This window comes from Lytechinus variegatus, chromosome 7, assembly GCF_018143015.1.
Source record: "Lytechinus variegatus isolate NC3 chromosome 7, Lvar_3.0, whole genome shotgun sequence".
NCBI classification, from domain to species: Eukaryota; Metazoa; Echinodermata; class Echinoidea; order Temnopleuroida; family Toxopneustidae; genus Lytechinus; species Lytechinus variegatus.
The window spans coordinates 30,285,159-30,299,200 of NC_054746.1; the positions used below are offsets into that span (position 1 = coordinate 30,285,159).

The 14,042-nt window shown below is 36.7% G+C and overlaps 1 protein-coding gene across 2 annotated transcripts in view; it reads right to left on the minus strand.

Moving 5' to 3' along the window:
• The window catches only part of LOC121418969 (thrombospondin-1-like), a 58,888-nt gene that overhangs the window by 37,240 nt on the left and 7,606 nt on the right, over positions 1–14,042 (minus strand). For both annotated transcript variants that reach the window (XM_041613213.1, XM_041613212.1), the window contains exons 3-4: positions 12,720–13,312; positions 2,572–2,737 (exon numbers count right to left, since the gene is read on the minus strand). In XM_041613213.1, coding sequence (XP_041469147.1) covers positions 2,572–2,737; positions 12,720–13,312 — 759 coding nt within the window. The remainder of the gene's footprint in view (positions 1–2,571; positions 2,738–12,719; positions 13,313–14,042) is intronic.

Here is a 14,042-nt window from a genome sequence, read left to right on the forward strand (position 1 = left end):
ATAAGCCAATTGGACTATTTCTGTTTGCGATACGCCCTAAGGGAGCACAGCTTCCATATTTGATGACCTTTCATATGAAAAAAATAGACAAGTTCTTCAATCTCTATCTGTCTGCGGCTGCGCTGTATGTGAATCCAGTTAAAATAGGCTGAGTGAGCGAAAAGAGTCCTGTCTACTCCTGATCCTGCCCCTCCAACATCTGCGTTTTCAGGGCCGTGTAAGAAACGCATGTCAAAGGTGAATCCGATCGCTGATGAGGCTCTTATAGGAAACCCAGCAAGTGCATTCACTTCAAAATATATCCCCCTCAAATATGAAACAACACAACGAGATGACAAAAGTTCACTACCAAACAACAATAACAATAGGAAGAGGAGGAGGCTGCGAGATATACGCTCCTGGAAGACGCCCCAGCTGGCTAAAATTTAACAGTAAGGTTTGCTGCAAAATACATTACAGACTTGGAGCGTCCACAGTATGATCCAATTATGTCTGGCTATCCACCTGGTCCTACACGTTACTGTTCAGCATAACAAAACCATTTGAGCGGGAAATAGACACGAAATATTGCATTGTATTCAGACAGAATGCAACATTTGGTAATTTGTACACGAATATCAATTGCTCCATATATTTTTCTTTCAATCATAATGCCTGACACATGCCTGATAAAACAATTTCTAAGATTTGACAAAGAGACAATGATAAAAGTAAAATGAGAATTAAATCATGAAGCATTGTAGTATAGGACAAATTCATGTTACTGATTAGATGCATTGCTCAATCCAAAATGAGAAAGACAATGCTTTTCTTGATAAATGGCTGTATTATTTATTTTGATCGTAATATTTTCATAAAACGTGATATTTTTCAGTTGTTAGGAACGTAAACGTGATATTGAATCGATCGATCATCTCGCCCCCCCCCCCCCCGTCATTGATAATGGTCGTGGAAGAGAGAAAGAGTGCGTAATAGTCTGACCAAGGAACAAAATATTACTAGTTTGTAATATTTCCCTTTAATGGACCATATGCTATTAATAGGTTGCAAGCGCACCAGCATCATAATTAATGTATGCGAATCATTGAGGTTTGGCCACATTACAAGGTGATTTGGATGTTCAATGTTGCATAGGAGAAACATCCTTTCATAAATATTTCCGCGATTATGTCAGACTACTTTCATTTTAATCGCTGCAGTTCCCATCAAACCGTTAAGGAGGATGGCAAACAGTCGAAGTTATTCGGAAACAATTCTTGATCATGTACCTGATGTAGTAATATCAAAGCAATAGCAGAGGCAGAATCAAGTATATTCCGTATACTACTGGGAAAATTTTCATACGCTGGTTATGATAACCTTAAAGATGGGCTGGACCTATCGGTGGGAATAGTGCGGCTAATAAAAGGCAAGGTGTGGTGAAAATACAATCCTGACCTTGACTTGAGTATACCTCCAAACAAATCACGAACACACACACGGCTACTAAAGCGTTGAACTTGAGACTATAAATCGAGATTTAAATCAACATTCGCCTACAAACATTGGGTTTTCTCTTCTATTTTCTTTCCTCGAGTAAAGAGAGATGAGAGTTTTTGAAAAGTTCTTCAGTGATGTCATCAAAACAAGATTGACGTTGACTGATGTCTACAAGTGGTAGCAGTCATCAATGTTTAATTCACAGGGTATTTTTATTGTGGGTAAAGGACCAATCAAAGTCTACTGCATACCAACCAAACTTGATTAAAACGAATAAAAAGAAATCTCAATCAAGTGTGACTGTCGTTCTTCCGCTGTCATTGAAATTAAAAGAAATTAGGAATTATCGGGTAAAAGTGTACATACAATGTTTGTCGGGTAATATAATTATCAAAGCATATTTTTATGGGTAAAACTTACCACAACATTGCCTAAAATTTCATTGGTACATGAATTTGGGCGATATTTTACTTTTCAAACCTGCGTTGTCCATCTTCACCAAACACCTCAGTGAATATTCATTGGTGATTGATATTTCTGTAAGCTTAACTTTTTTGTGTGGAAATGGTCACGATGTTGTAAGTCAACGATAAATGAACATTTTATGAATAAAAAATTAACTCAGAATGTAAAATATATATACATTTTTTTAATTTAATGGGATATATCTTTTTATTCATCCTTTAACATCAACTCTGTTTGATACACACATCATAACTAATGAAAATATTTTAAACGAATGAATGAATATGACTGAATATGAATGCATGAATGACTGAATGAATGATTGAAAGAATGAATGAATGAATATGAATGGACATGAATGGATGGATATGAATGAATAATGGATGAATGAATGAATTAAATAATGAATGAATGAGTGAATGTAGATCGTTTAGATTGCTTTGCTGTATAGGAATTAAGCCGGGTATAAAGCAATGGGGAAAAGGGAAGATGGGGGAGGGGAAAGATGAGGATGAGAATGAGGAGGGGGAGAAGGGGGGGGGGGGGTGGTGAAGAGAAGTCGAGTGTACAGATGGATGGGAAGAGGGGAACTAATATGATTTGTATTTTTAAAGACACTGTACTCACCAAATGGAGAGAGTTGACTGTTCTGGCTTGGCTCAACGAAAGCTGGTGACACGTCCGAGCTCGACGATGATTGGCTTGAACTTTCCTCTATATTATCACATCCAAGAAGACGAAGAACACGCATGCGCCTCATACCAAATATAAACTTCACATCTGCGATGATACCCTACAAATGAAACAACAAATGAATAAATTAATCACCGAAGATAAATAGATAATGATACTATTTGGCTTTTACATAGCGCTTGATACATACGATTCTACCTCCATAATACGATCAACTTGCATGGCCTGCCCGCAAACATGTACCTTTCCAATTCCCTAGGGAGCATTCCAACAAGATTTTGCGCTAATATTGTGAATGGTTTACATTTTTATTGAAATTCAAGGAGAATCATACTGGGTGTATCAACAATTGATATCTTCAAAAAATTCCTGCAATATTCCATTTCCCATACAAATCCAAGAGAACAGCATTAGCCTATGGTATGCAAAGTGTAGCAAAATACCAAGAAATATCTGATTGGGGAGTAATGGCGATGATGAGGGGTTGAATCGCTGCTGATTAGCCACTACATAAGTTTTTAACCCCCTTTACAGAGTTTTCAAACGGTTCATGCGATATTTCCTTTAAAAAATCCATGTTTCTTGGTGTTTGCTACACTTCGCATTCCATAGGCTACATGTCCAAATAAAGCACATTGGATGGAAAGTCTTCAAGGTAACCATGGCAGCAGGATACCATCGGATCACAAAAAAACATCAGTATTCGGACATCATTTATATTTGACCTTGGCATTCGTGAATAATTATAATGATCACGATGATTACTTTTGAATAGAATCTTTAATTGTGAGTCATATATATAGCGGCAACAAAGCCCGACAACAGAGTTTGGTACATATTACCAGGATTTAGAAGGCACTTTAGCTACGCACTTATAGGTTGCAACATTATACACTCCTAAAAATTCCTATAAATTTTAAGAGACAGCGTTTCAAAAATATGTGAATTGTAATCGTGCTGCCACAATAAGTTTTGATACAATTTAAGAAGCAAACATTGTGAAATAATGAAAATTATATAGCTGAAAATCGAGTAATGTTGACAAACGCTAAAATCTGTCTTCAGAATAAAGCATGTGTTAACACGATAAAGAAAAAGCCCGTTACAATCTAGATGGCCTTGTGAGAAAATGCGTTGAATATCCTTTACCAGACAATCAATCATTACATATATAGATAATCATTTGGCAAATATTTATTCATACATACAAACGCCTGATGGTAATTTTGAGATCATCTCCACAACATTCTTTTTGTTTTATTTGGAATGGAAACCTTAAAGAGAAATATCTTCGATAATCTGACTTGTCCATCCTTCAAGGACCTTCTAGCAATCTCAGCTCCGCAATTAAGGAGATGACATTATCTCTGAGGAATTATTAATGAAATTGAAAGGTATTGATGGCAAAATCTGATGACCTTTGACGCTTGAATGAAAGATCTAGGAATATGATGGATACTGTCTGAGATTCATTGAGACGATGATAGAAATTATCTCTAGGGTTTAGTGAAGGGGAAGGGTTTATCGTCCTTCATTACCGTCGCTAATGACTCGTTTAGGAATACCAGAACGAACATTCGCTTGTTACACGAATGTCAAGGGTGTATAAGGACACGCATGGAATTTGAAACCTGTCCGATATGATATCATCATTGTTGTCGTACAAGATGGTATGATCTGGGAACTATAGCGCTCTTCACTCTATCCAATCTCTACCTACATGACTCATCATTAAATGACGTGAAGTAACCAAAAGGTACAAATTATCCAGGGGGTCATAAAGGTGTTCTTAAAATGAAACTTTACGCATGTTTGGTTACGAAGTAGAAGTATGGTAAAAGATTTGTGTAACTTTTTTCAATCATTTTTTTTCTTCAAGTTTAGACATTTAAAAAAAAAATAATGCCACCTAACATGTCGTAAGTCACACTAAGACCATTGCAGGTCAAATAGTATAAGCGTCGGCGTATTTCAACTTTGGCGAATATGATTGAATTTACTGAGATGCCAAGTGGCTTGCCGTACTCTTTATGAAAGTTTACGAAACTTTTTTTCTTTTACAGCTGAATGTGAAACATCTATTTTACCCTCCCGCTCTTTTTTTTAATACTAAATCACGTTTTGGTTGTAAAGTTAGCGAGGGTTCAGCAAATATCGTGACTTCTTTGTACTTTGTTAAAGTGATTCCCTCCCAGTGAAGGAAGAAAGGAAACGGGTACGGATACCTGTTCTTTCCTGCAAGAAGAGATGTTCCCCTCTCATGCATACGTCGGTAAAATTTGAGTCATTAATTACCATCAAAAGGTACTATTTATCAATGTACTTTCAGTCACCTATGTTCATAGAATCAATAGTTTTCCGTTCGTAGCAAATGGATGATGATATCATGATGTCCTTGTTGATAAAACCATCAAATGAAAAGCTACCGTCAGATGCAGAGTGACACTTCATGATGGCTTGGGCCAAGAATAAAGATGTATCATCTCAAAATCAAAATGATCTGATTCCTGTGACATGTCGATGATGATCTTTCTCTCAAATCATGCATGGTGACCAAATTTCTACTCATGAAACCGCTTTTTTTTATATGATGTAATTGTATTTGTGGTAAAAATTGCATTCTTTTTACATTATTATCGTGTTTTGATTAAGGTGGTGATAAGATAAATATCGTATTATAATGAACCTAAAAACTTGTCTTGGCTCAAAATTTTTAAAATGACCCAAAAGATAATAAACTGACGCAATTCTACAGTCAAATGTGCTAGGCTACCAGCATATAATTTTTCACCAGTTCGAAATGGTAAAATATGCCAGAAGCTGACCAATAAATTCGTCTTGATATGTTCGTAAACACCTTTGTTGTTTCACACTCGTATGGTCTAAAAAACCAACTTAGTAATTACACTCCTGGGATCCGTTTCATAAAGACTTGATACAATAACAAATGCACAATTTCTATAACAAATTTACAGCCAGCCAATCAAAATGGACGATTTCACTAGCTTAATATTGTTTATTAGAACAGGTCTTATGAAATGGGCCTCAGAACTCGGATGCTCATGACCCCCGGTTCTAACCCGACAGTATACTGGATGAGTGATGATTTGATTACGCGCGGTCTCCCAATCGTTAACTGTCTACTGATTTTCAATTTGGCGGTCGATCATCCGAAAAACAGTAAATCGTCCTGACAAAAGTCAACTGTGTTGACTTTTGACTGGTGACAAAATGATTATTGCCATTGTTGAGAAAATGACGCATCTGTTCATGTAACCAGTATGTGTCGTAATGAGAAACATTGCGTGAGAGCCACCGTTCGTTAAAGGGGGACTGTACTTCAACTATAGGTACATAGGCTAGTGTGATGGAGCTCTAGTGTTCATGCATGCATGGACCTGGGAAGAACTGCATGTATCTTTTTTTTTAATTAAAATGGTAAAGAATTACAGAGTGCATTTGTTATGACAACCTCTATGTCCAATGGAACATAATCTATTCTTAACACAAAATAATTTAAAATGCAATGTGATATTGCGTTTTCTGTCTTTTAATTTGTGTGGTATGGAGTTTGTACAGAATACAGAAGTGTTACCGTTGCAGCAGAGGGCCAAAACACGATGAACAAAATTTACAAAGCAAATAGAATTATCAAACTTCAATAAGACATGCATAGACATTCGTAATTTCGGTTCCCCTTCACAAAGTAAAATACAATTATATTTTTCTGACCGTATACTTACACGATTAAAAAAAAACAGAGATAAAGCATGACTTTAGCTCACTACCTACAAACACCGGCATGCCACAGAGCAGTTGCTAATTAGTCCATGTTGTCCGAGACCTGTCGGCCGCCCGAAGGTTCGGATCTCTGTGCTGTTTTCAACTTTAATCTAAATTTCATAACATTACAATTATAATGTTGACGATCAATCCTCATAGAGGAAATTACAATTAGACAGTGGATCAGGTGGACAGCGACCTCGTGTGATAAAACTAAAAGGCTTGCTTTCTTTTCGTATATTTCATTGTTCCCAATTGGCCTCAATCTTACACAATGTTCCAAGGTTTCTAGACCAATGGTTTTCTTACACTAAAAGCCACTTAACTATCTGACTATATTGTAAACAGATGATACCATTCAATCCAGGCACTTCATTTGATATACAATACATATTAATGTTCAATTCAAACCTTGGACAATTGAGTGAAGGGGCATGAAAAGTATGCCCGCCCGTCTGTTGTTGGTCTTTATTTCGTAACACACATTTGAAAAAAAAAATGTGTTTAGAGACTTTGTCCAATTTTATTTTTTTTAATCTCAAATTGCCTGCATTCCACAGGGATTTAGGGATTTGGATTTTTAACCAAATAAGTTTAAACAGTGGTGTTGCTTAGCACTTCTTAAACAAAAATGTCCATAGCCAAACACAAGTTTTATCATCTCATACGAAATCAAAGGTTCAATTTTAGAATGATGCGGATAGAAAATCTATAATCATGTAACTAACATTGATCGGACAAATTTTCTAAAATGATGATTTAAATTCGAATAAAAATAACAAAGAGAAAGGCACACACCTAATCATTATGGCATCTTTGATGCTGAAGATAATGTCTTTGTGACTTGCCTTTAAATATATTCATTTCAACCAAACCCATGTATTATTTAGAACAATCGGTGACATACTCCTTCTGGAAAACCATAAAAATATAAATGTTCCATTTTGCACTTCAAATTTACAAGCATCACAGTTGAGACCAATCTTATATTGCTAATGATAAGCCATTCAAACAATACAATATTGTTCCCATATGACGAAACAATTACACATTGACAGATCCCTTTCTGGAAGGACTTGTTCACATTATTCAAGAATTACACTGAAATACAAAATAATCTCATAAAAATTCGCATTCCTCTTTTGGGTTTTGTAAATTTTGACCAATTAAACAATTGCTTATGATTTGCGATCACACTTTTCTGCAACAACAGGTCTTCAGTTTCTTCCGACACGGTAACTAGTCTATTTTGAAGTTGTGGATACATGAAAGTCAAGCGTAATGTTTAATCAAGTTCATGTGTAATAAAAGCTATATTATAAAACCAAGTTGAGTATTGCCTTTAAATATTATAGTTTTGATGTGAGTGAATGTCAGAAGTGATTGGAATGGGAAGAAGCATGACCTGGTGTCCTTACGATTCGGCCTCGCCTCAAGCTGTGAGCATCCTGAACCATCTTGTCCTCAAAAATACATCTTTAATGCGCCTGCTCCAAGAATACTCGACGCCATTTTATTGTGTAAAATAGAGGAAGAGTTTGAATTACAATCTATCACTGGCGTATAATTTCTGACTCGATTAAAGAGTCCTTACAAACTTAGACCATGACCCTTTTTTCATCACTCCCTGCAAGGGAAAACACCGACTAACATGACTCAAGTCATTTTATTGATGGTCAAATGAAACAATTCGTACATGAATATAAACGAGAATGATCACAAAAGTGCTCGAGCGGAATGAATTTTCTGGTCAGGTATATACGTTGATTTATTATCATTTTTGACGATGACTGACGTTATACAAAAGAACTATAACATGCGCATCCCGTGGCGTAATGTGTGTGTGTATTTTAGTTTTGTCAGACGTGTATCAATCAGATATGATTATTTACGTCTGGGACCGACCTTTAACGTCACCATCCGAAAGACGTGACCAGGGCTCGAACCTCTGCATCAATTTGTAACTTCCCCACAGCTTGGATTACAGGCGCACGCCACAACGCCCAGTTAATGGGTTACACAAAAAAAGGAGCACATAGTATGGTGTACGTGAAAATTGTCTATAAAAATCGCAAGGGAGCGAAACGAGAGAGAAAAACAGTGGCCATTTAACATAAAAAAAATAATTTTGTGACAGATATTTACATATATCCAAAAATCATTACCTAGTTTACCCTTTTCCCTTTCATTTATTTAGTTTTTCTTTTCATTTTCTTTGGGGAACTTTTTTTGTTGCTTCAAGCACAAGCAATAGCTAGCCAAGCAAAGATCATGCTTCAGCCATTGCTTTATTTCATATGCATAACCCTTTGCTATTGCTCGAACCCTTTCTTGCCTTCAGAAAGCAATTGCTAGCGGTTTGAACAATATAGCGACGTCACACTGGTGCGAACACGACTCACAGAAAAGGCAAGACTCGAACGCACAGGTGTGGCAGAGCAAATTATCGCTGCTTTCTTCTATATTCCTCAGACGTGATGTCAAGCTAAATTGTTTATTTTATTTTTCATGAATTTATACATTTGGCATTTGGTTTGCACTTATTAGGATGAAAACATATATATGTTGGCTATGGTACACCTTGAGGTTCTCTCTCAGGTGCAAAAACGTTATTAAAAATGCGAACGTCCTGATCAAGCAAACGTAGTCAAGCAAATCTACATGTAGTTTCTCTGACGGAGCTTGAAAAACCCAAAGCAAGTGCTTAAACGCACAAGCGAAATGCTCGCTTTATAAATAAGCTTTTTAGCAATATAACCGTCAAGGAAATGCTAACTGGAGATTGCTTGAACTTACTGTCATACGCATTTGCTTGCTGATTTTTTATGCATACGGAATCAAGCAAAAGCCTAGCAAAAGCAATTGCTTCTCTTTATCCATCAGACCCAATGTTATGCTTAGTGCACGTAGCGAGTTACACGATTTAATGCACAAATTTACAGGCCAAATAAGACCAATGCATCTGTTTATCAATTCTTTGTGTCTGTAAAAAGTAAGATATGATGAAATTCTTTCCAGTCCACCACAGAATTTCTATTCAAATATTTACTAATTCTATAGAGATTCCTTCTCTGGATGATTATTGATTGATATACATGTATCCAATTGAACAGATAGTTTTGTAAGTCACATCCGTTTACTAAAAGAAGATCTCTTGCTTTCGTTTTTTTTTGACAATCTACTGACAGCGCATTTCCGTTCCGATAACTGTAGAGGAGGCAAAAAATACAACCTTTCCTCTCTAATAATATTCATTATAAATCAGCATGCCTACCATGTCTGTCATTATCCTATTGGTGAACTAAAACATGCTAATCTTTAGCTGTAACTATTTGATTAACATGATTAACATAAGAATCTTTATGCTTTGAGTATAGGCCCCACGGGAGAAGGTTTGCGATCGGGAGTGAAGCTTCAAAGAGCAATTAAGTTTACACAACTATAATGATATACTTTTGCAGATTTAAGAAGATTTTAACATTCCTTAAAGATAATGACTTTTATTCATTTTGAAGTGAGACTAATGAATGATCTTTATGAGCCAGTAGGTAAACAGCAGTATTAGTAAAGAATAAATAAAATTTCAAGGAGGGTGAACAGATTAACATTCCTGCATTCCCGCCTTTTCTGAAACATGCGGCTTCAACGAACACGTTAAAAAGAAAGGTTAATTTTCCTCTCTGCAGACTTCTATTTCTTTGGTGCGTGTCTTTTCTAACAAAAAGTTAGAATGTAGAGACAATTATTATCATTTACTCAACTTTTGAACTAACAGTTCTGAAGTACGTTGTATTGTACTGATGCTTAAATATTCCATAATATTCCAAAATGATATCTTTACTGAAATGTTGTGCCTTGTTCATGGGTACATTATGAAAATATATAAAGATGTTTTAATAACTTGATGAACCCACAAAATTAAGATAATGTAAAATTTGTAAGATTAAATAGTTGTTTTGTTCGCCACTGCTTACGATATAAGAAAAAGCAACAAATAATTCACTAGATGATAGTGCTACATAAAAAAGATCAAAAAACAAAAGTAAAAAAAAAACAGTTGGCAAACAAACGATTGAAGGTGTGTTACTGATATTTGGACGAAACTCCACTGGGGTGATAAAGTTGGCGTGATATTATCGAAGATAATAGATGTACGTGCTTTATTCCAAACTGTATGTTCGTTTAATGGTAACATCCAAGGTTTATGTCGTCATCACACATATTTGATGATATCTGGATGAGAAACAGAAAACCTTGTAGCAATGGTTAGGATACTGCAACGGTTCTATACATGTAGAATAGTTAAGCCTATGTTTGATTAAAGGTGACATGTACCACTTCAAACATAATAAATTGGCTGATTTGAAATGAATATATTGATTGACTGGTGGGGATTTTTTTACCTGATTCCTAAGAAAGCATGAATGCTTGTATAAGCAAGCAACCAGAGGACCGACGGCTTAAGGTCCTCTCCGAAGGACCTGGTAATGAGGATTAATGCCTTACCAATTAAAGGGCACTAGCAAACCAAGTGGGAATCGAACCAGGATCACCGGAATACGAATCCCCGCTCTCCCGACTGAGCTATCGCGCCTCCCTAATACAATTTTAACCGTCAATGCATCTCAAAATGATAGATACAAGCCCAAATGAGGAATCGCCTTGTTTCAATCTGATAAAATAACACGTTCGAGTTGATTTGAAAAAAAAAGTAAACTAAAAATTATACCATCCGAGAACGCAGTCCAACATGCTTTCAAGTCAATATGCATGGCTTTAAAAGAGCTAGGAAAGTGCGTGCATTATTATAATTTTGTTGATTATAATTTGCTGGAGGGGAAACTCCTTATTGCTGAGTGAGACATCCAAATAGCAATTATGGCCTGCACTTTTGACAAATCAAAAGGCTTATTAACAAATTAGGCAACAACACTCTAATATCTCTATATTTTATCAGCAAAACGAAAGCCTGGGTTGTCAGAGTTTTACTTTTCTGCTTACATGTTGTTATTATTTTATGTAACCCCTTTGTAGATTTATATTTCCTTTGGCACCGACAAAGGTCTGGCTTATAACATAGCATCGTTTATTTTCATTATAATTTTTCACAGGTGTGGAGTTATAGAGCAGGCTCAGCCAAACGTTTAGCCTAGTTCTTTTCCTTTGATTAGCTTTGATTATCTCATTTCCATATCAGAACAAATTGAATTGCGTTTGTTCAACGCGATAATTATTCTAGATATCAGACGTATCGATAGAAATATAATCTTTAACGTACAATACACAACAATTAGCTTCTACTTAAAGTTGTGTACTATATCTTAAATAGCGAAAAAAATATTTAGCTTTTGAAATATCATGATGATAATCACGCACGCAACTCTTTGAAGATTTAAGTCCTCCGCGATAGCCATCAGATGGAAAGTGTAGCTTTAGTACATAGGTTAGTATACCTGTATACAGTCCCTTATATTGAAAAGAGTGTATTTCATTTCCATCACGGTGTACGTTACTGGACAGGTCGAAATGTAATCTACTGGTTTCACACACCGGGGGTGTCTACATGTAGATTGTATCGTTAGTGTCTCGTGTTGATGCATTGACTTATCGTAAAGCTAGAAGGGGTAATGAATACAACCTCCGAGTTCTTATGAATGCAACCTTAATAATCTGTAAGTGTCCTCGAAGATAAATCATAGTCCTGAATACAATTTATTTGATATCAAGATTATAGAATAAATACTGACTCAAGATAATGCATATGTTTTTTTTTATTTTTTATTTGAATACCTTAGTCTCAACTATGAATGATTTCCCAAGAATCGTGACACTGCACAGTTTCGTTCTGAATCGATGCAGAGTGTATTGTATGTTTATCTGAAGACAGTCGCAAAAGGATCTCATAAATCAGCGACTTCTGATTTAGAATTGAAAGGGAACCTGTCCTACCCTATTTCAAGTCAAAATACCTGAATGAACAATATTGCGTATTACGTGTATACAATGCTGTGATACCAATAAAACTAGTTCTTTGTGTTGGTATTAGGAGTGGTATTAGAATAGTACACGTTTAAAGAAAACCCCCTGAAACCCTAAAAGGCTTCCAAAGCATGCACAGCTTCCAAGCCCGAAGCTTGTTTTTTTTAATGCCCCTCAGAATTAAAACATATTTGCGAAAACATAACATGTCTTCCAAGTAACCATGACAAATCGCATTAACATCCGTACACAGTTAAGTTACGCCCATCGTAACAAACGCCTTTTCCTTTCAGTGAAATGTTGCATATCGGCCTACTTACCTTAAAGTCGGGTACGTCTTTTCGTCCCTTGAGTCCCTTTCCAAGCCTGAGAGAATACTGATCCGGTGTGACGTCATGGACGAAGCTTCCATACATGATCTGTATACCAATCCTTGTACAATCTGCATAGAGGATAGCAAAGTTTCCTTGCACATCCAACGTAAAGGTATGCCAATCCCTTTCCTCCGTTTCAACAAGGTTCAGGCCTGAAAACTCTAAGGAATCCTCAGAGGTGACACCGTCCCTTGTATACGAATATGGCATGACGACCCTATCACCCTTGCGGTCGATCACCAAACCGAAGAGTCGTTCCGTGTGAGCATGGTTATCGATGGACACAACGGTACCACGGGCTTTCTGTCCCATCTTGACTTTGGCGACTAGGATGAAGCCACCGTCATCACTCATGGCCTCCCCAAGACGTTGCACCTCCACAGTATTGGCTGCGATGTCACCCTTGCTCGGTTTGATCTTATATGCTACCGAGTTCTCTTCTTCTCCTCTCACAAGGTCTACACCCGGTGATGCAGCCGAGATACCAACATCCTGGAGAACATTGAATTCCACGTACGATGATTGTGAAGAAGATTGTGCTGCAAACAGAAAAGAGAGACAGAAGCTCATTATGTACCAAATTCTATCTTGCATTTTATTACATGATTCTTTGCTTCAAACCATCACCATGATCACTTGAAATGTGCCAAATACATTTGATTATCTAGCTTTTAGATATAAAGTTCTTCAATAGGTAACTCCGTGCTTTTAGGCATGTGGATCACGTCATTCTCTAGTCCATTTTTTATATGGAGTCGGATGTGTTTTGGGTTAATATTTACTTTACGTTTACATCCGTACATCCGTACATCCATTCTGGGGGGCCCCTCACTGACATGCAATACCAAGAGTTAAATACAACCTGGGGCCCGAAATCAAAAGCTCAGCCATCATCGTATATAAGAACATTTTTGTACTATTTATTGCATTGACTACAATGTACAATCAATCGTGAAAATCAAGCGAACGATTTATCGCCAACCTTTGTGTTACAGTATACCATTATTTTCAATCTATCAAAAGCGCGGGTTTTAGGGACTTGTCCTTTGAACTGCAACCGGGCCCTGGACTTCATCCAAAACTGGTCACAGTTTGTTACCCTCCGTGCAACTGAGGGAGAGGGGGATAACTCTATTGTGTAGGTACTTCTCGGAGTCAATTCGTCAACATCAAATCAAACATACATCTCAGCTTCCATTGTTCCATTGATCCTACTAGAACCGGTAGGATCCATGATTATTCACAAACACGAACATTACCCACTTCATT